We start from the raw sequence: 21,678 nt of genomic DNA, 5'->3' as shown, positions 1-21,678 counted from the left end.
ATGATGTCTGTCATTATTCAAGGAAAGAGAAACATGTTAAATAATGTAGAAGGCTCTCCTTTGCAGCGCTGTACACAGATGCGTAATACACAATTGCCAATTATTGGATGCCAAGAGGTTGACGCTTATCATTAGTTATATATATTTTTAAGTGAGCCAAAAGATAAAAAAAGTAAAGCGGTCCTCACCCCCCACATAAATGGAAACCCCTTTCCTTCTGTCTGGCTTCAGAAACACATCTCAATTTCCGTGAGGGAGATGATGACTGTTTATTAACTAGTTGTGCGTCAGCTTTTTCCTCTGATTTGAGAGGTGGAGTTAAGTGTGAACTGCTTAAGAATGCACTGTTTTCTGTTTAATTTGGCTGCGGAAGATGGAATTCATTGAGCTCCGTCTGTTCAAGTGAACTTTAAGCAACAGTAAGCAAAACATTTGTACTTCTCTCTGCACACAAAATAGAAATGTGTCTGGCGAAATAGACAGCGTGGATATGAAGACCCATGGAGGGCAGTGGAGGGGTGATAACAACTTCTTATCTCTTATGTTGGCGCATCCGAAGCGTTAAAGGATTGTTGGGGAGAGTGGGCTTCTTTTTTCTGGTTGAGAGTGAGCTCTGATAGCTGGAATTCCTCTTCATACTGTGGTAAAAAATGTGCGCCACCAATTCCTGCTCCCCACAGCTGCTATCATTAGTAGGTGACCACTCTTTTTCCTCGTAACCTAACCGTTAATGCATTTAATTGGCCCTTCTAGAACAATTCGGAACATTACAGAATTTAAAAGCATCTGTGAATTATAAATAATTTTAAAGTTTACATTTCTCTTTTGAACACCCCGTAAAGAGTATACATTTTCAAGTAGTTAAATAAGTTTTATGACAAAGAAGTGAATTTCATGTGGAGCTGTTGATTTTTGCAAAAAGTATGAAAGTTATATCATTAAAATTGCAGCTTTTCTAAAACTGTTGACATTTCTATTGAGAATGAAAGGAAGCAATTGTGTAATAATGCGTAATGGTTTATTCAGAACGACCGTATCCTTTAGCCCTCGAAAACCATTGCTTTAAAAATGTATTGTGTAATTTGGTTAGACGGTTTTACGTATGGTGATGTAAAATTGTTACTGTGATAGCAACAGGTTAACACAAGAAATATCTCTGTCTCCTCTGTGAAGTGAAGACACTGTTCTCTTTGAGTGGTGCCTAGCTTCTTTTCGTCTTTGTGCACAACTACGCATTCCCCTCGGGATTCTCCGTTTCTTCTAAGGTGGCTCAGGTAATTAATGAATGAAAAAAGGACTATGAACTCTTTTTAATATGAGAGTTCAGAATTGCTCTTACAGGGTCCATGCTGGCAGAAATAATCATTTTAAGCTGGTGGAGGAAATAACCTGGAAATCTGCTTGGTTCTTGTGTTTTAACCTATTGTCTACACTTGAAAGATCATCTTCTAAATGAACTTATTTTGATGTTAAGTAATGCAATGACTGTATTGCTAGTGTTGAGCGGTACTTTGAAAATTACATACTTGGCTTCAGAATTACAGAGCAAAACACTTGTTCCAAGGTTATCTGTCTGTAAAGACCCAAGATTATATCTTATGTATGATAATTTTTTTTAAAGATTTTATTTATTTATTTGACAGACAGAGATCACAAGTAGGCAGAGAGGCAGGCAGAGAGAGAGGAAGGGAAGCAGGCTCCCTGCTGAGCAGAGAGCCCGATGCGGGACTCGATCCCAGGACCCTGAGATCATGACCTGAGCCGAAGGCAGCGGCTTAACCCACTGAGCCACCCAGGCGCCCTTCTGTATGATAATTTAACACTTGGAACAAAGTCAGCCTGGATTTATGGTTCATTAATTTTTAGATATCACCAGCTATCTATGTTTTATTTTCTTGATGACGGAATGTACAACGCTTAAGGCACTGTGGATTTCCATGGGGCTGATCCTGAAAGCTAATCTTCCAGTGGTTTCATTAAAGGAAAGAACATGTTAAAATATGTTTACACTAAACACCGAGACTCTTACATGTGGAAACATAAGTGCATGCCACACATGTAAATCCTTTTGTTTACTTATTCGGCTTTCCTTCCAGGGATGATAGGTGCCCCAGAAACATTCACTCATCTCTGGAACACCCCAGAGGGGATGGAGCAAGAATTATTATATTCATTTTGCAGGTGAGGTACCTAGGTAGGGCCAGATTAAATGACTTGGCCAGGTCACTCTCTAAGTCAGTAATGGAGCTAGAAATAAAACTCCAGACTCTTGACTTTTCCTTCTCATTCTGAGTCATCACACTCCTGAAAACAGAGGCAGCAGACCTGTCCATATTTGTACTTTTCCTCACTTAAAAAGTAACCATAGATGTAAATCCTGTCCCTGTTAAGGAACCTTGCTGTGTGGCACTTGCACACACACGATACTGAGTCCCCGAAGGACAGTTTAGAGAGTACCCTGCGGTTGCAGTGAATGAGCTCAGGTAGCAAAAGGATATCAGTAAGCCAGCTTCTCAAGGGCCCAGCCGTGTGAAGAATGAGAAATGTCAGAAGTTTCCATAACTTTGGAGCTCTGGATAATTTCTTTAACATCTACAGTGATTCCCTCCACCTTATTTTACTTTCTCCTTAATAATTTCAGGCGGCCCATATTGTGAGGGTCAACATTCTGAAAGGCACGCTCCCTGCCCTCAACGCGCGCTCAGTGGTGCAAAATAAACATTGGCATCCTCCCAAACCTTTCTGCACATCCTCTCTTCCTACTTCTTTGATCTTATTACTGCTATTATTATTTTTATTTTTTATCGGCGACTTCAGTTTGGCTCGAAAGCCAAAAAGAGTGGCCAGGACCCTTAGCCTTTTTCTGCCAGCGGGTCAGGTCCCTGATTGGCAACTGATGCGCCCTTCTGGGGGTGCGCTCGTCTGTTCATCCCCAGTAGCCAGGATAACATCACACCCAGTCTTTGCCGTCTCCTCCCCAGGCCGGCACACAGGGGGCCAGTGGCTTATATCACAAAGGTACTTTGTGCTCTGTGGAACACCTTCTCCTAGTCTGACTTCACTTTTTTGTTCGTGAGCGCTTTCCCCCGTAAATATGACCGAACAGGTGTTGCTCCGCTGCTAACTGAGTTTCCAGCTGTCCTCCTCCGACACAGACCCGGCGAAATCTGTTGTTTCGTCCTTTTCGGCAGACTGAAGAACCATCAAGCCTGAGATGGAGGTCTTCCTTGCAGGATATGGTCGTTTTGTTGCCAGAAGATGGTCGGGAAAGCCTGGCTGGCTAACAAAGACAGGCCTTCAGCGGCTGGGTGTAGTTCCAGTCCTGCATCCCCTTTGGCAGGAGCACAGAGGCTGCTGCAGTGTGGCCAGCCAGCAAAATTAGGAAATAAGGACCTCTTTTATTTACTCAGGCTGCTGAATCATGGGCATTCCTGTCTGCTTGGAGAAAAGTCAGGCGGCTCTACTTTCCACTGAAAGTCTCAGGAGTGTTGGAGACTTTCATCTCGCAGTGTTCACACACTTGTTTTAATGTGCTTTATGGAAATGGCGAAACTCAGCAAGTACAGTTGCTGTAGAAAAACATCTGCACTAACTATGCACACACATTTGCATCTTTAAATAGACTTTTAGGCCGGGGAGCTGGTTTCCAGCAAACTTGTTTCTTTTCTTTTCTTTTTTTTTTTTTTTTTCCATCTCCTGGCTGTAAGAGCTACAGTTCTCTGAGAGTCACCTAGTGTGAAGTGACTGATTCCAAAAATTAAAATGTAACATGGACATGTTAAGTACTTCACATTGAAATGCAGAAAACCTGCCATTGGGCCAGCAGAAAGACATTCCTGTAAGTAGCACTTAGTCAGTGCCAAGGGGAAAAAGAGAGTTTGAGTTGATTCAGAAACCAGCCCTGGAAGAATCCTCCATAGTTTTCTCCCATGTGAAAAAAAGAACGTGAAATTGTTCAAATCTGTATTAGCCATCTAAACATGGTTTGCATGGTGATTGCCAGAAAGCTGAAGTTCCTGGAGACGGGCAGCTTTCTAGACTTAGGCAGACCTCAGAGAATACTGGCCACACCACCACCACCACAGAAGTCTTGGGAGACCGATACCATTGGAGCCAGGACCAACCCCACTGGGAGTTTTGTCACTGAGTGCCTTGTGTGTCCCTGGGAGCACACATCCGTTTATAGTACTAGCAAATGAGGTTTTTTTTTTTTTTTTTTTTTTACCATTTAGATTTTAAAATAGAAATCAGCCTTTCATGAAACCTTTATTTATTTTTCTAAAAGTAGCATTCCCTGCTCAGACTTTTCACCCTGCTCCGTCTGTTCCAACCCCCAGCCCAAGCCTTCCGAATCCTGTACTCTCTTTTCATGTCTTTCGGTTACAAAGACACATCATCTGTGATTTTCACTTTCTTTTCCCCCAAGACCAAATAATAGGGGTCAGAGAGAGGGAAGAGAAGGTTTCCAGCTCCCTTGAAGCCTGGTTGAGTAAAAACTTGATCCTAACCCTCAGCTCACTTGACATGTTGAAATTTACAAGCTTAAGAGAACAGTTATGTAATAAGTAGAGTCAGGAATGGCCATGGACAAGAACCTGATTTAAGAGTGGTATCATGGATTGCACAGTATTTATAATGGTCGGTTGCTCTGTAATTTTTTGTACATTTGTGTAATAGTATATCATGCCTGGACACAACCTGCATTTTAAAAATAAGTTCACTTGCTAAATTTTTAGGGTCAGTAGTTATTTTCTTCGAGTCTAGATTCATGATAAATTCTGATTCACTGTTTTCCCAACTGTACCAATGAGATGATGTGTTTGAAAATATTTTTCAGTGAAACAACAGGATATAAGAGAAGATGTGAACTATATTAGATTTTTGACCTAGAATGCTGAGCAAATTTAATAAATAGCAATTTTTTCACTTAAAGGAAATATTTTAAAACTTTGGTTTGTCTTAGGGACACCGTCCTTAGGTGCCTCATAGTTTTTTAAAAGGGAAGCTAGAATCACCATTGAGGGGTTTTTTTTGGTTTTGTTTTGTTTTAAAATTTTAAAAATCGTTTTTCTATCTGATGGTTGATGGTGAGTTGAGCTTGTCTGTCTAGGTTCTTCCTTCGCACTCACCTTTAAATTTAAATCAAAGCCACAACTATTAGATCCTTTTTTATGCTGGAAACATGTTGGGTTACAGACTCATTTAAATGAGGATGTAAAATCATGCGATTTTCAACTTGTATTGCGAAGCTTTGTTGCAGTGGGCAGGGATCCAGGAATGGTGTTTGGTTGTTTTCTCAGAGTTAGATGGTTGCCATCTGGCATTGATAGTGAGATGGTGTTGTCATCAGTTTCTAGATGCAGGAAAGGAATGATCCTCATCTGTTTCCTGTGGATAAGCAAGAGGCTGATAATCTAGTAAAATCTTGTTACCTTAAAGAAAGCAGACGTGGAATTTGTTTACATAATGCTTGCCAGTTTCTACTTTTATGTTAATAATCTAGCTTGCTAGTGAACTTGAGCTTTGAAGAATTTAAAAACTTACTTGATCACATTCTAATTGGCTTTTATTAGAATATCCTAATAATATTCTAATTGAACCTATTATCCTAATAGGATCACTGTGTCCACCAGCTTCACTTGATGGTCTTTACTCATCTGCATTTATGAAAAATCTTACTCTTTTGGAGAGTGAAAAGCTTTTACAGTTTCTTCTCGCCTTGAATGATAGATTGTTTCGAAAAGCAAAAAAGAGGTTTTATAACCTACTTGAGAAGGTCTTATTTTCCACTTGGATGTTAAGAAAGCAACAGGGATAGGAGTGCATGTTTGCCAAGAACATAGTTAAAGAACACCCAATATAAGGTAGAGTTACTTTATGGATAACTTGCTAAGGTTATATCTGGCTTTCAGTCTTGTTTGTCTTCTCTTTGTTACTCATAAATCTTTCAGCATTTACCATAATCATTTATCACTTTTCCTGTTTCCAGTTTTTCACAAGTTGCTTTGTCTCTGCTCACCTCAAAGTGCAGGTCCTGTTTGGCTAAGGAAGTTCATGCCGCTGAAACTTTTGCAAAAGGAAGAAATGGTGGGCCACCTCTTGAACTTTCCAAACAAAATACACTATTACAATCTGGCCCTTGTGAAACTCTCATTTTTTCTTGATCCTGGCTGATCCTAGCTACATGTAATATCTAGTGGTACCCTGCTAACATTTAATAATCCATTTTCTGGCCTATGGTATTCGAATCTTTCAGTTATTGAAGAAATCCTGGTTGTCTTTCATTACACAAGATGTAATTATTATTGTGTTTTCTGTCTTCCTCCATGTGCTTACTTTTTAATATTTTTTTGCTGAAAGCAATAAGGTCTGTATCAATAAGAACCCCATAAAAGATTTTGGTCTTCAGAATTGCCTTTTTATAGAAAAACAAGCAAAATGTAGAGGGAATTTTTTATTAAATATTAGACATCTGGGTTGACTGCATTAATTTTAAATCATTCCTGTAATATTTCCTCTTTTCATTTGGTTCTTCAGATGCTCCCATAATATGCAAATCATTTTAGAATGAATACAGAAGAAACATTAAATATATTAAAATCTGCATTTTAATAAAATTGTCGATGCGTAATATATACCTTGCTTCTAAGGAAAAATGATAAAAAGTAATAAAAGTGATAATTTAGACATAGAACTATTTAATATCTTCTTACATTTTATAAGCCAGTAAAAAGTAAATGTAGAATAAAAGCTTTGGGCTCAGATTTGAAAGTGTTCCTCTCAAATATTTTGTCCTCCGGTTTTTTTGTTTTTTTTTTTTTGGTCCCTCTCCCCCTCCCTCCGCCACCGGAAGGTTCTAGATGGTCCGACCGTTAATGGACTTGTCGAGAATGGTAGGTAAACTTGCTCTCGAGGTCTCAGCCCGTGAGATGAAATGTTCCCTTGCTTCTCCTTGCAGATGGAGTGGATGTTGAAGATGATCCCACCTGCTCTTGGCCGGCTTCCTCACCTTCTAGCAAGGACCAGACTTCCCCTAGCCATGGAGAAGGTTGCGATTTTGGAGAGGAAGAAGGCGGCCCCGGACTCCCGTATCCATGCCAATTCTGTGACAAGTCTTTCAGCCGCCTCAGCTACCTAAAGCACCATGAGCAGAGCCACAGCGACAAACTGCCTTTCAAATGCACCTACTGCAGTCGGCTGTTCAAACACAAGCGGAGCCGAGACCGCCATATCAAGCTCCACACGGGGGACAAGAAGTACCACTGCAGCGAATGCGACGCTGCGTTCTCCCGCAGTGATCACTTGAAGATCCACTTAAAGACTCACACATCCAACAAGCCATATAAATGTGCCATTTGCCGCCGTGGGTTCCTGTCCTCTAGCTCCTTGCACGGACACATGCAGGTTCACGAGAGAAACAAGGACGGCTCCCAGTCTGGCTCCAGGATGGAGGACTGGAAGATGAAGGACACTCAGAAGTGCAGTCAGTGCGAGGAAGGCTTCGACTTCCCGGAAGACCTCCAGAAGCACATCGCGGAGTGCCACCCCGAGTGCTCCCCGAATGAGGACCGGGCGGCCCTCCAGTGCATCTACTGCCACGAGCTCTTTGTGGAGGAGACGCCGCTCATGAACCACATGGAGCAGGTGCATGGCGGGGAGAAGAAGAACTCCTGCAGCATCTGCTCGGAGAGCTTCCACACCGTCGAGGAGCTGTACAGCCACATGGACAGCCACCAGCAGGCCGAGTCATGCAACCACAGCAACAGCCCCTCTTTGGTCACGGTGGGCTACACGTCCGTGTCCAGCACGACTCCGGATTCCAACCTCTCCGTGGACAGCTCGACCATGGTGGAGGCTGCCCCGCCCATCCCGAAGAGCCGGGGGAGGAAGCGGGCCGCCCAGCAGACCCCCGACCTGACCGTCCCCTCGAGTAAACAGGCGAAAGTGACCTACAGCTGTATTTACTGCAACAAGCAGTTGTTCTCGAGTCTGGCCGTTCTGCAGATTCACCTGAAAACAATGCATTTAGACAAGCCCGAACAGGCCCACATCTGTCAGTATTGCTTGGAGGTGTTGCCCTCCCTCTATAACCTGAACGAACATCTCAAGCAAGTGCATGAAGCTCAGGACCCGGGTCTGATCGTTTCTGCCATGCCTGCCATAGTCTACCAGTGCAACTTCTGCTCTGAAGTTGTCAACGACCTCAACACCCTTCAGGAACATATCCGATGCTCTCACGGATTTGCGAACCCTGCCGCTAAGGATAGCAATGCGTTCTTTTGTCCCCATTGCTATATGGGGTTTCTCACTGACTCTTCCCTGGAAGAGCACATAAGACAGGTCCATTGTGACCTCAGTGGCTCCCGATTTGGGTCTCCGGTTCTCGGGACTCCGAAGGAACCGGTCGTAGAAGTCTATTCTTGTTCTTACTGTACGAATTCGCCAATATTCAACAGCGTTCTTAAGCTGAACAAGCATATCAAAGAGAATCACAAAAACATTCCCTTGGCCCTGAATTATATTCACAACGGCAAGAAATCCAGGGCCTTGAGCCCCTTATCTCCTGTGGCCATAGAGCAGACATCTCTTAAGATGATGCAGGCGGTGGGCGGCGCCCCTGGGCGTCCGGCGGGAGAGTATATCTGTAATCAGTGTGGTGCTAAGTACACGTCCCTCGACAGCTTTCAGACTCATCTAAAAACCCATCTCGACACTGTGCTCCCCAAACTGACCTGCCCTCAGTGCAACAAGGAATTCCCCAACCAAGAGTCCTTGCTGAAGCACGTCACCATTCATTTCATGATCACCTCCACCTACTACATCTGCGAGAGCTGCGACAAGCAGTTCACATCAGTGGACGACCTTCAGAAACACCTGCTGGACATGCACACCTTCGTCTTCTTCCGGTGCACGCTCTGCCAAGAAGTTTTTGACTCGAAAGTCTCCATTCAGCTCCACCTGGCCGTGAAGCACAGCAACGAGAAGAAGGTCTACAGGTGCACGTCTTGCAACTGGGACTTCCGGAATGAGACCGACTTGCAGCTCCACGTGAAACACAACCACCTGGAAAATCAAGGCAAGGTGCACAAGTGCATCTTCTGTGGCGAGTCTTTTGGCACCGAGGTGGAGCTCCAGTGCCACATCACCACCCACAGCAAGAAGTACAACTGCAAGTTCTGCAGTAAGGCCTTCCACGCCATCATCCTGCTGGAGAAGCACCTGCGGGAGAAGCACTGTGTGTTCGAGACCAAGACTCCCAACTGCGGGGCGAACGGGGCTTCGGAGCAGGTCCAGAAGGAGGAGGTGGAGCTGCAGACCCTGCTGACCAACAGCCAGGAGTCCCACAACAGCCACGACGGCAGCGAGGAAGACGTGGACACGTCGGAGCCGATGTACGGCTGCGACATCTGCGGGGCGGCCTACACCATGGAGACCCTGCTGCAGAACCACCAGCTCCGGGACCACAACATCAGACCCGGGGAGAGCGCCATCGTGAAGAAGAAAGCCGAGCTCATCAAAGGGAATTACAAGTGTAACGTGTGCTCTCGAACCTTCTTCTCCGAAAATGGCCTCCGCGAGCATATGCAGACCCACCTCGGCCCCGTCAAACACTACATGTGCCCTATCTGTGGAGAGCGGTTTCCCTCCCTTTTAACCCTGACGGAGCACAAAGTCACGCACAGCAAGAGTCTCGACACGGGCAACTGCCGCATTTGCAAGATGCCCCTCCAGAGTGAAGAGGAGTTTTTAGAGCATTGCCAAATGCACCCTGACTTGCGGAATTCCCTCACGGGGTTTCGCTGCGTGGTCTGCATGCAGACCGTGACCTCCACCTTGGAACTCAAAATCCACGGGACATTCCACATGCAAAAGACGGGGAATGGGTCCGCCGTCCAGGCCACGGGGCGTGGCCAGCACGTCCAAAAACTGTACAAGTGCGCGTCTTGCCTCAAAGAGTTCCGTTCCAAGCAGGATCTGGTGAAACTTGACATCAACGGCCTGCCATATGGTCTGTGCGCCGGCTGTGTGAACCTCAGTAAGAGCGGCAGCCCAGGCATCAACGTCCCTCCCGGCACGAACAGGCCGGGCCTGGGCCAGAATGAGAATCTCGCTGCCATCGAGGGGAAAGGCAAGGCAGGGGGACTGAAGACTCGCTGTTCTAGCTGCAACGTGAAGTTTGAGTCTGAAAGTGAACTCCAGAACCACATCCAAACGGTCCACCGAGAGCTCGTGCCAGAGAGCAACAGCACACAGTTGAAAACTCCGCAAGTATCGCCAATGCCCAGAATCAGTCCCTCCCAGTCGGACGAGGTAACTTGCCTTTTTACTGTTTGCTCTTTAACCTCCTCAGGAAACCCTTGCCACTTGGTGTGTCCACTCTCCGCGGCCTTATTTATTGTCATATGCCGAAAGATGCTTAGATCGAAATGCAGTGGGTTCCACCCCCACCCCCATAGCCATTAGCCAGCAATTACTTGCTTCTTGATAAGCAGCATTTTGGCTTGAATGGTGCAAAATAGGACTAATTCCAGTCTCCCTAGGATATTGTCTTCTCTATGACTGAAGAGATCAGCGCTCATGCCAGCACCACTGAGATCTGGAATCTCAGCATAGCTTCACCGCGAGTTGAAATCCCCAGCTATGACTTGTGTGTATGGCAGAGAGATAATGACATAAAAGTAAGATGCTATGGGCCAACATGCTGGCTTAGAGTAAATTAAAAGGAATATATATATTTGTGGATAACAAATTGGGTAGGGGTGGCTTTATAATACCATGTTGTCAACACTCACTGTTTCTCTTTGTCTGCTGGGTGGTGAGCAAAATATTTTCGCACAACAGGATTTTTTAAAAGCCCCTACATTTATCAAGCGCCACGTGCCCAATGTTCCTTTTCAAGGAGTCCCCTTAAATGTCCCCGAGTCTTCACTATCTGGGCTTGGGTTTCAAAATGAAAGTGGATTTTTTTTTTTTTTCCCTTAGTGTAAGAGTGGTTTCATGCCTTCTTTGCCATAATGAGTATGAAAAATAAGTTCATTTACAATGAAATAGTTTTATAAGTCACCAGTCCTTGAAGCTGAGCAGAGGATGGCTCATTTTATTATAATTTCTTTATGCTTTATCACCTAGTTTCTAAGAGTTCTTTCCACTTCCCTACCTGCCCCTATCTGGAGATCCATCCAAATGAAAACCCCAGGGAGATCCATCTCCCTTCAGTTTGGGGTCGCTGCGTTTTCCTTATCTTGTTTCTGCACTCACACCCTGTTGGAGACCCCCTGCACGTCCCTGCAGATAGCCATCAGTCAGCTGGTAGGGGAGAGCTGGGAAGACTGACACAGAGCCTATCCTCCTGAAATGTGACATCTGTGTGACAGGCAAGCTCCCAAACTTTGAAGCTGCTTTCCTTTCTCTCCTTCCAAGTAAATCTGCACCTTTCTCTCATTTAAATAAGTGAAGTCCTTTCAAACTGATGAGGATAGCTGGAAGAGCATAGTTTTGATAATGGCTCCTGACTCATGTGTTGGATCAAGTAGTGTCTCTTGGTCGTTCTAATCAGATGAAATGAATTATTTTTTCCAACTTTTTCTTTCAAACATGTTTAAACCTGTAGAAAAGCTAAGGGAATAACACTGTGAACGTGTGTTTGTGTATCCATATCACAGATTTACCAGATATGAACATTTTGTCACAATTTTTCCCTCTTTCTCTCTCTCTCTGCAAACTTTTTGTTAATCTGAACTACATGAAAGTAAGTTTCAGACATCGTGGTTTTCCTAAGAAGGAGGACATTTTCCCATTTAATCATAATATTATTAATTAAGGCAATTAACTAAATCAGTTAAAGAAATTAAATAGATAAAAAAAAGAAATCAAATAGATCTGTAATGTCATCTTTAAGATGTCCATATTCAAATTTACCCAGTTATCCCCAAAAGGTCTTATTTTTAATAATGCTTGTGAACAAGAATTTTAGAAAAACATTTATGCAGAAAATTACTCCTCTCCCCTTTCTTATTTTGCTATGCTTAACATATAGAGGGGAGTTTGTGTATTCATGTTTAATTTAAATGGTTCATAAAATTGATTTGAAATGACTGCATTCGTGTGTGTGTGTGTGTGTGTGCGCACGCGCGCGCGCGCAATTGTGGTGGTGTGTTCGTTTAAAATCAAGCAAAATCAGGCTCTCATTTCTTAGTAGATTATAGAAAGGCATTGTGCCTGTTTTTTCTTCTCTATTCTTGGTTTATGTTTTCTGATGTTCCTAAATTGCTATATATTACTATACCACTTGAGGTGAGATTTATTTTTTAAATGGAGGAGAACATATGAATAATCTTTACATGTTAATTTGGTTAGAGTTACTTGCTTAGAGAACTTATCCTTAAGGGGTGGTCAAGTTTTTAATTATACCTAAAATCTTCATGATTAAGTTTAACTATATCCTGCCCTTAAATAGAATAATGTAGAAGATATTTTTAAAAGTACTTCTTAATTGTGATTCTTTTTTTTAAGATTTTATTTTTTCATTTACTTATTTGAGAGGGGGAGGGGCAGAGAGAGAGAATCTCAAGCAGACCCTGAGCTGAATCCGGGAGCCTGACACTGGGCCCCGTTCCATGACCCTGAGAGATCATCACCTGAGCCGAAATCAAGAGTCAGACTGACTGAGCTGTCCAGGCGCCCCTAATTGTAATTTTTACAGTAGTGTTTTGTAAGCACCTACATACCAAGGCTTAAAAGTGACTCTTTAAGCAGAAGAGTAAGGTGCCTTCCTTATTAAGCCTGATTATTAGGAGCGTGTAGCAATGTCCTTACCTGACCAGATATTAGGATTCAGTTGTGCATATTTCCTTTGTGCTAATTGGTTTGACATTTTCATCATTGTTATTTTTTCTTCATTACACTATTTAGATCATAAAATTTCATGCGCTCACTTCCTTTCTGATAGCCTCTGCACTTAAAAATGTACAGTAGGCCATATCATTTGGACTTGACAAAGAAAATTAATCTAAACACGTGGAATTTTACAAAAAAGAGCCTCAAATAACGCATTAGCAAGAAAAAGACCTATAATAAAAATTAATTTGCTTACATTCTTGTTAGTCAAGTTAAGCTTCTGTGACTTTTCCTGTGTGTTGTGTAAATTTTTTACCAAATAGATAAAAGAGAAGTTATTACATAAGTCTTTGCCCAAAGATGGGTGTGCCGTGCAGGAATAAATTTTATCACAAAAAGAAGTGTGGCATGTATGTCTCCTGACTTCAGTGTCCTAGGCAGGAATGAAGGGCTTAGTGCTGTAGGTGGTATTTTCATCTCTTCTTGCTGAGGATTGAGACTTCAGAAGAGAAAAGGAGACCACGGACATAATAAAACCTGGATACACAGATATTGTCAAGAACAAGATTAGATTTTTTTTTCTGGGCTATGACTTGTGATCACATAAGGGTATTGGTAGACACTGGAATGAGTATTTCAAAGACTGAAAAGAATGTTTTTTGGTCGAGACTAGATTACCTAGTTAAAAGGGATTTAGATATAATCTAGGGAAGGCTAAGTATTGGATAAATGCATGCGATCCAAGAAATGGATGAAAAACAAGGCACAGGACACTTATGGAAGCATAAGAGTAGGTAGCTGTCATGGAATGGAGAAATTTGGGATTGAAATCAAAAGATCTGAATTCTTCTGCATAATGCTTCCTGAATTTGTGAACGTGTTTTCTTTATGCCAAAATCCTACAATTATCAATCTAAATTTGCTATGGAGTCTTTGTTTTGAATAAAATATTTAGGGGAACCTATTCATTTCCCTTCAGCTCTCAGAGATCGTGGATGATATACATTTATGCCTGACCACCGTTACCTACGACGATTCCATAAACGGGAGAGATAAACTAACACAAGAAGGATGCTGGCCATCCAGATTTTTCCGTACACGAAACACCTTGCAGAGTTACTGACATTTACTGTGTGTTGAATAAATGTTAGTTCTTCTTCTGTAGTTCATTGACACTGGCCCAGCCTGGTCAGGTTCTGCCCCATTTGGACCTTAATATGTTTTCTTACGATGACATTAGAAGCATGTGTCCTTCTGCTTCCATTTCTCCAGGACGTCTGATCGCCGGGTTTCTTCAAGGGGTCATTTACTCACATTTCAGCTCACGCCATCCCCGCCAGTCTGCTGAAATTGCTCTTGCAAGGGTTTCCATCTGTGTCTGTGTTGCTGGCTATGCAGAGCCACAGAATCAGAACCAGAAGGGACTCTGGAGACCATCTGATTAAGCTGCCTTATTTTACAGGCAGCAAACCAGGCCCAGATAAATTGAGATCTAAGGTGACACAGCTAGGAAGTGGTAGGCAAGGAGCTCTGGGCAGCTGGCTTTCTAACTCCAGACTCAAGATTCTCTTTTCGTAAATCCACTGGACTTTCCTTTGGCTGCCGTCTCATCCGTATTCTTTTCATAAAATCCTCTCTGGGTTGCTGTATTACTTTCTGTGGTCATTCCCTTCCTCCACCCACTGCAAGGGATCATCTGTTTCCATCACTTTACGGCAGCAGACTTCTTTAAGGTCTCTGCTGATAACTGACCAATGCAATGCTGTTTTTGTTTGTTTGTTTGTTTGTTTGTTTGTTTTTTCCTTAAAGAGAACTTATCCTAGTTTACTCACTGTTCTACTTCTCGGTATTGGCTGTTTCCTCTTTACCAAGCGTCCTTCTTCCCTCCTGGTTGCCTTCATAGAGGTATGTGTAGCCTACTTCCTCTGTCTGCTCCTACAAGTTTGTGCCCTGTGGCTACTCTCATTCTGCATACCCCCTCCATGTGGCCTCATCCACTCCCATGGCTCCTGCTACCGCATTTTATGGATGACTTTCCAAATGATATCTCCCAAATGCAGGAGGGAACTTTCGGGGGCGGGGGGCTGATGGAAATATTCCATATCTTGATTGTGGTGGTGGATACATGACTGTATGCATTTGTTAATACCCACCAGGTGTAAAATTAGTGAATTTTCGTATGTGAATTACCTCTCGATGAAATGGATTTTAAAAAGGGTATCTGTGACTTACACCTTTGCACTGATATTCAGACCCACACACACAGTTGCCTGCTGGAGATAGTCACTCACGTGTTTTCATACACTTGAAACTCAGTGGGACCAAAACTGAACTCACCATCCTTTCTCTGAACCTGCTTCTTTTCTCATATTTTCTGTTTCACTTGTGGAGCCACCGATTTTCTTGTCTCCCTTTTCTCCACATCCAGTTGGCCAGCAAGTGATCTCTGTTTCAGCTCATATATATTTCTTAAATCAATCCCCTCCTCTCCATCCTCTTACCACATTTGTAATTCAATCTCTGATCATCTTTCACTAAACGACTGAAGCAGCCTCCTAATTGTTCCCTTGGACTTTAGTCTTATCATTTTCAAATCCATCTTCACAAAGCTGCCGGAACAATCTATCTAAAACACAAATCTGAATAGCATGTCCCTCCCTATTCGAAACATTTTAAGTGCTTTGTACTTCCATCCTTATAGGATAGTATAATATCCTTTTATTGTGAAATAAAATGACGCTTCAGGTTCTGGCCCCTGATAAATTTTCTCTTCCTTTTCTTACCTTTCACCTTATTCCGTAGTTGAAAATACTTTAATTAACCTGCAGGTGACACACTGCCTCTGTGTCTCATTAAGATCTGCCTTGTCTCTTCTACCCAACAATCTCCCTCCACCTTCCATGAGGCTGTCCAACTTACCCTCTATTTAGAGATCGAGAAGTCCTCCTATGACCGTGACTTCCCACCACAAACACCTCTCCTCCCCTTGAATGCTCTGTGTATACAATATGTCACAAATATATTAAAATTGTCACATTGTTTTGTAATTACCTCTTTACCTTTGTCTTCCTATGAATTCCTTGGGCAAGAATTTACTCAATCTCATGTTTCTAATACCCATGACAGTGCCAGGTCCACAGTAGGCACATATGTCTATGGATGGGGGTCGTGGAGCTATGTCTGGCTGGTGGCTCACCCAGAGCCTTTCTCCATTCATGGCAGTATGGCAAGACAGCTGGCCACCTCGCTTTTTTTTTTTTTTTTTCCTCATGCAGGAGCCACCTGCTACAGTGACGGAAACCTAGAAGGTATTGGATAAATGTGTGTTCTTGCTCAGAGTGTGTTACCTACAGTATCACTATCCATACTTCCTTACCCCATTTGGTCTTAAAACGTTCCATCGTCACCCATGATGTGTCAGTCCACTGTTATCATCCTACTCCACTTCATGGCCGGATTTCCCAGAGAAGTTGTAGTTGGTCCCACCTGGTGTCCAGGTTCCAAAGAAAGCCTTCCTGTCCCCATCATGCCTATGGCACGGGGCAGAGTAGATGGCTCTTCCCTCAATGTGCACCTCTGACTTCAAGGCATTTGCTCTCTGGTTTTCCTCCTACTTCTGTGTTTGGAGGTTTCTCCTCCCGTCCCTATTCTAAAAGCACAGAGATAATTTGAGGCTCATCCCTGGCTGTCTTTTTCTGTCTATGCTCTCAGTAGGCCTCTCATCTCTTCATGTGGCTGTAACTCTCTCCATGCTAAGAATCCCCAAATTTCTATTCATAGCCTAGACCTCCGCTTAGTTCTGGATTACTGTGTGCTGACAGCTTGATGTTTCCATCTTCGTCTCTTTTATATATTTGAAGTGTAACGAGTACAGTCTAAACTCTTGATTGTCTCTCCTGAAACCTATTCTTTTTCCAAACTTCCATCATTTGAGTAAAGGGAACCACCTTACAGCCAGTTATTCAAGCAAGAAACCAGGGAATCATTCCTGATTCCTTCCTTTTCCTCATTCCCCACATCTAATCTGTTAATAAGTACTGGGTCTCTTGATTCTGCCTTTAACAAGTCATCCCATCCATGTCTTTCCATCTCCAAAGCCACCAGCATGGTCTGGGCCTCACTCCTCACCTGGATACTGCACTGGTTTCCTAATGGATCCCTCTCCATCTTCTGCTGGCTTCCAATCCATTCTTCATGCTGCATTGTCCTGCAGACTTGTAAATTACATGGAGTCACTTAACATTCTTCAGAGACTTCCCATGTTGCTCAGATGGGCTTCCCCCCAAAATCTTACTGAAGTTAGTCTCCTCCTTAAGATCTCCTTTTAAAATTATAATTTTTTACTTGTTTATTTTCTTCTTCCTCTTTCTCACCTCTGAATACCCAACTTGCTTGTCGTAAGTCTCAGTCAATGTCAGTTGAATAAATGAACATTGTGTAAGTACTTTGAAGTGACAAAAATATATACATTTCTGCATATGTATGCATGTATATCCAGTAACTAATACATAAAGATACAGATTACTTTACCCCAAAGTGCTGACATGCTTTAAAGTCAGGTTTGATCTAAAAATACTAAAATAAACTGAAAGGCCAGAAGTTTCTAATAGTTCAAAAATCACCTTCAATATCAAGGTCTGTTTTAAATGCCTGGAAGTCAATATTCTTTCTTTATGGTTCATATACTGAAATGGTAATATGTACATGATGGTAATTCAGAACCCACTCAAGATCCACAGTTCTGTTTTATGTAATAAAATTTTCCATACAAGGATGGAAAGTTTCTATATTTCAAATTGCCGATACTAAATTTTGCCGAGAGCAAAAATTAGGCAAGCTCCTTCTGGGTAAATGATACTTTAAAATTAAGTAGAAAATTTACATGACCAAACAAATGTGTAAGATTCAAGATGTTCTTGAAATAGAGTTTGTTGCTTTGCCAAGTTCAGTCTGCTTTCCGATTTATTATTGTTGTGTTCAATATTTGTTTGGCAGCTACACTGTACTGGTACAGGGAGTTAATGACCCCTGGCATAAATATGAGGGTGTGGAACATGGAAGCACCTGCCTCATACCCACTCTCTATCCTTAGTCCCATGCTCACCTGGCATTGATCATTGACCCACACATTAAACTCACTGCCACTACCACCCTCACATTTTCTGTACTTATTTCTAGTTCTCAGTTTTTTTGCTGATGCCTTTCATAGGGTTCCAGTGCCTTCTTAGAACATATGAAATTCAGAAATAGGAATGTTTTTGTCTATAGCCATGAATCATGAATTGCACATAATATTTGTTCTTTGAGGACTAAGCCAGAAGAGTGTGGAGTCATGCTACGTAGTGGCAGGATTCTATTTAGGCAAAGCATTTTACATTTTGGCTTAAATGGCGTTGAGGTAGAAATTAGTAAGTATTCAAGATGATTTTGAATAATGAAAGAAAATCAAGAGCTACATTCTGGATCTCTTATTACAGTATTGCTCTACTCATTGCATAATATAGATGCAATTTTCTATTATGTACTTTGTCTACCTAGAAAATGCCCCCCAAATTGCCAAACACTTTTAACTTTTAACAAAGTCTAACTAGCCAGTTCCTTATTTATACTTTCTGTTTTCACCTTTCCATATTTTTTCCCTGAAGGTTCTATTCTTAATCTGCCCTTCTCGTCCCCTCACCCTCATTTCCTATTACTTATTTCCTATTCATTAGTACCCCATGCAGATGACTAAAATATCACATTTCAGATCTCGACCTTCTTCTGAGGCCCTGTCTTGGATTTTTAGCTACCTGTCTGATATCATCAGTTATGCATTCTGCTAGCCCTTTGACCAAATCAAATTGTAATTTCTTTTGCCCCCCAGTTTTTGATGGTGTTCCATCTTTCTCCTAATCCTTCTTGCCTGAAATGCTATTTTTATTTCCCGTGTCTTCTCTGTTCTTCTAACCTTTTGGGTTGACCACTCTCAAGCTGCTGTGATTTCTCTGCCGTTTGCATCTCTTGCAGCCTCTGTCTAGGCCCAGGCCCGTCGTTTTACACCCGGTGCTCTCCTTCACACCCTGCCTATCATGAAGGAAGTTCCAACCAATTTAGAAGTCGAGGTTCACACAAATCAAATTCTCTGGCCACAATACAAATCCATGATACATGAAAAAGTTATTTTTTTAAAAAAAAAAAAACCTTCATAAATTTAAAAATTAAAACCACATGTGGAGCAAAGGGGGCATAAAAAGAGAAATTAAAAGTACTTAGAACTGAAAGAAAGCTATATTAAAAACCCTGCCAGGTGAAAACAAAGTAACACTTAGAGGAAAACATTGTTATACCATAAGAATACATATTAGAAAAAAATACATATTAGAAAATTTAAAAAGGCATGATATCCATAAGCTAAACATCCAGTTCCAGACACTGGAAACAGAACAACAAAACAAGCCCATGAAAAAATAGGAGAGAGGAAGATAACACAAAGCGCAAAGATAGTGAAATGGAAAACTGGCAACAAGGAAGCCAACAAAGTAAAAAACCACTTTTATGACAAGACTAACAAAATTTTTTAAACTTCTGATGAAACTAATCAAGTTAAAAAATAACAATAAATAATATTAATAATGAAAGGGGAGCCATAACATCATATATGCAGTTTTAAAAGATACTAGGAGAGCCACTACACCTACCACAATGACTGAAGTAAAAATGAATGCAAAAATCCTTATTTTCCAAGAATGGAGAGCAGTTGCAACTCTCTTACTTTACTAGGGGCAGTATCATTTTGTGCAAGTGCTTTAAAAATACTGCTGGGCAGTATATACTAAAGTTGAATACTAGCCGACTCTATAAGCCACAAATTCTGCTCCAAGGTCTACATCTAAGAGATGTGAGTGCAAATGTTCACCATGGGTTATGAACAGGAATATTCATAGTGGATTTTGCATATAAGCTTCAAGCTAGAGTCAATCAAAATGTCTGTCAAAAGAAAATGAATAAATGCGTTCATATAATGGTGTGAACTCATTCTGTTCACACAATGGAATACTACACAGCAATAAAAGGGAATGAACGACTGTTAAATAACAAATCTCGGGAACTCATATACACAATGTTGAAAAAAAGGAACCAGGCACCTGCTGGTATGTGACTCCATTCATATGAAGTGTAACAATAGGCAACACTAATCAGTGGTGATCAAGGTCAGAATAGTGACCTCTGCGATGGCATGGAGTTGGAAGGGGCAAAAGGGATTCTTCTGGGTGCTAGAAATGTTCCATATCTTGATCTATGTGGTGATTACACTGTTACATACATATGTAAAATTTCATTAAGCAATACCCATAAGATTATAGTTTAGTATATATATGCTATTTCTTAACTTTAAATTTTACTTTAAGAAAATCCAAAATGCACAAGATTAAAAAAAAAAGAAAATATTATGAACAATTTTGTACTAATAGCTGGATAAATGGGATTATATGGAAATGGTTTTAGAATAGTATGTCACCAAAGCTGGCTTAAGATAAAAAAGAGAGAAGTAGAAAATTCCATAAACATTAAAGAGTTTAATAAATTGTTGAAAACCTCCCCACAAAGAAAATACCAGAACATACACATAATTCCATACCTGTGCCAGAAAATACAAAAAGAAGGGTCACTCCATTTAATAAGCCCAGTATAATCTCCATATTAAAACCAGACAAAGATAATAAAAGAAAAATTTAAGTGATTTTACATTAAAAAATTTTAGAGAACATATTAACAAACTAAGTCCACTATGTTAAAAGAGTTTATATTATATTAAAATGGTTTTACCACAAGAATGCAAGGTGGGCTCAATCTCAATAAATAAAGTGATTGAATTCACCACATTGGCAGTTTAAAAGAGACAAATTATATGTTTATCTCAAGAGTTACAGAAAAATCTAAATTCAACATATTTTCATGATTAAAAAGAACACTTGGAACAGGCAGGGATTTTCTTACCCTAATAAAGAGTATTTGAAATATTATTTTTGGCAAGCATAATAATTAGTGGAGAAGTTTCAATTCAATTATTAGTTCATAATAAAATAACTAATAAGGCCTATTCATTGACCTAGTCAACAATGTAACATAAAATAAAAATGAATTTAAGTATAAAAAAGGAGGGAGCACTAAAATTGAAAAGAAGCAAATCAAACTGTCATTTGGAGGTCTTATGTTTGTATATAAAACAATATTGAAAGAATCTAAAGATAAATTATTATAACAAATGAAACTTTAGTAAGTTTGCTAGATACCAAATCAACTCCTATACGTCAATTAGATTTTTATTCACCGGCAAAAAAGTGGGAAAAAAAGTTGTAAAATCATTCCATTTATAATAGACACAAAAATTAGTTTACTTAAAAATAAATCTTGTAAGATGTTCAAGATGTTTATGGAGAAAAACGGTAAAACATTATTGGAATATTTTTTAAAGACTTAAATAATGATCATGCATAACTCGCTCATGGACAAGAAGACTCAATACTGTAAAGTTATTCAATATCCCTAATTTAATCTATAAATTATAGCTACTCCAATGGAAACTTCAACGGGTTTTAAAATGTACTTTTTTATGTTCTTACTTTCTGGAACTGGACAAGCGGGTTCAAAAAGGTATATGAAAGAATGAAAGGTGAAGAATATAAAGATTTTCTTGTCAAATAAATAAATTTAAGAAAAGGGGGGGGCGCCTGGATGGCTCAGTGGGTTAAGCCTCTGCCTTCGGCTCAGGTCATGATCTCAGGGTCCTGGGATCGAGTCCCGCATCGGGCTCTCTGCTCGGCGGGGAGCCTGCTTCCTCCTCTCTCCCTGCCTGCC

At 41.2% G+C, this 21,678-nt stretch overlaps 1 protein-coding gene across 1 annotated transcript in view; it reads left to right on the top strand.

The window, feature by feature from the left end:
- Positions 1 to 21,678, top strand: part of LOC111142571 (zinc finger protein 521) — a 291,162-nt gene that overhangs the window by 123,878 nt on the left and 145,606 nt on the right. The window contains exon 3 of the mRNA XM_022495847.1: positions 6,959 to 10,311. Coding sequence (XP_022351555.1) covers positions 6,959 to 10,311 — 3,353 coding nt within the window. The remainder of the gene's footprint in view (positions 1 to 6,958; positions 10,312 to 21,678) is intronic.

This window comes from Enhydra lutris, unplaced genomic scaffold (genome assembly GCF_002288905.1).
Source record: "Enhydra lutris kenyoni isolate GAN:26980312 unplaced genomic scaffold, ASM228890v2 scaffoldscaffold8, whole genome shotgun sequence".
NCBI lineage: Eukaryota > Metazoa > Chordata > Mammalia > Carnivora > Mustelidae > Enhydra > Enhydra lutris.
Note: the sequence above shows the minus strand (reverse complement) of the source record. Positions and strands in the feature narration are given on the sequence as shown.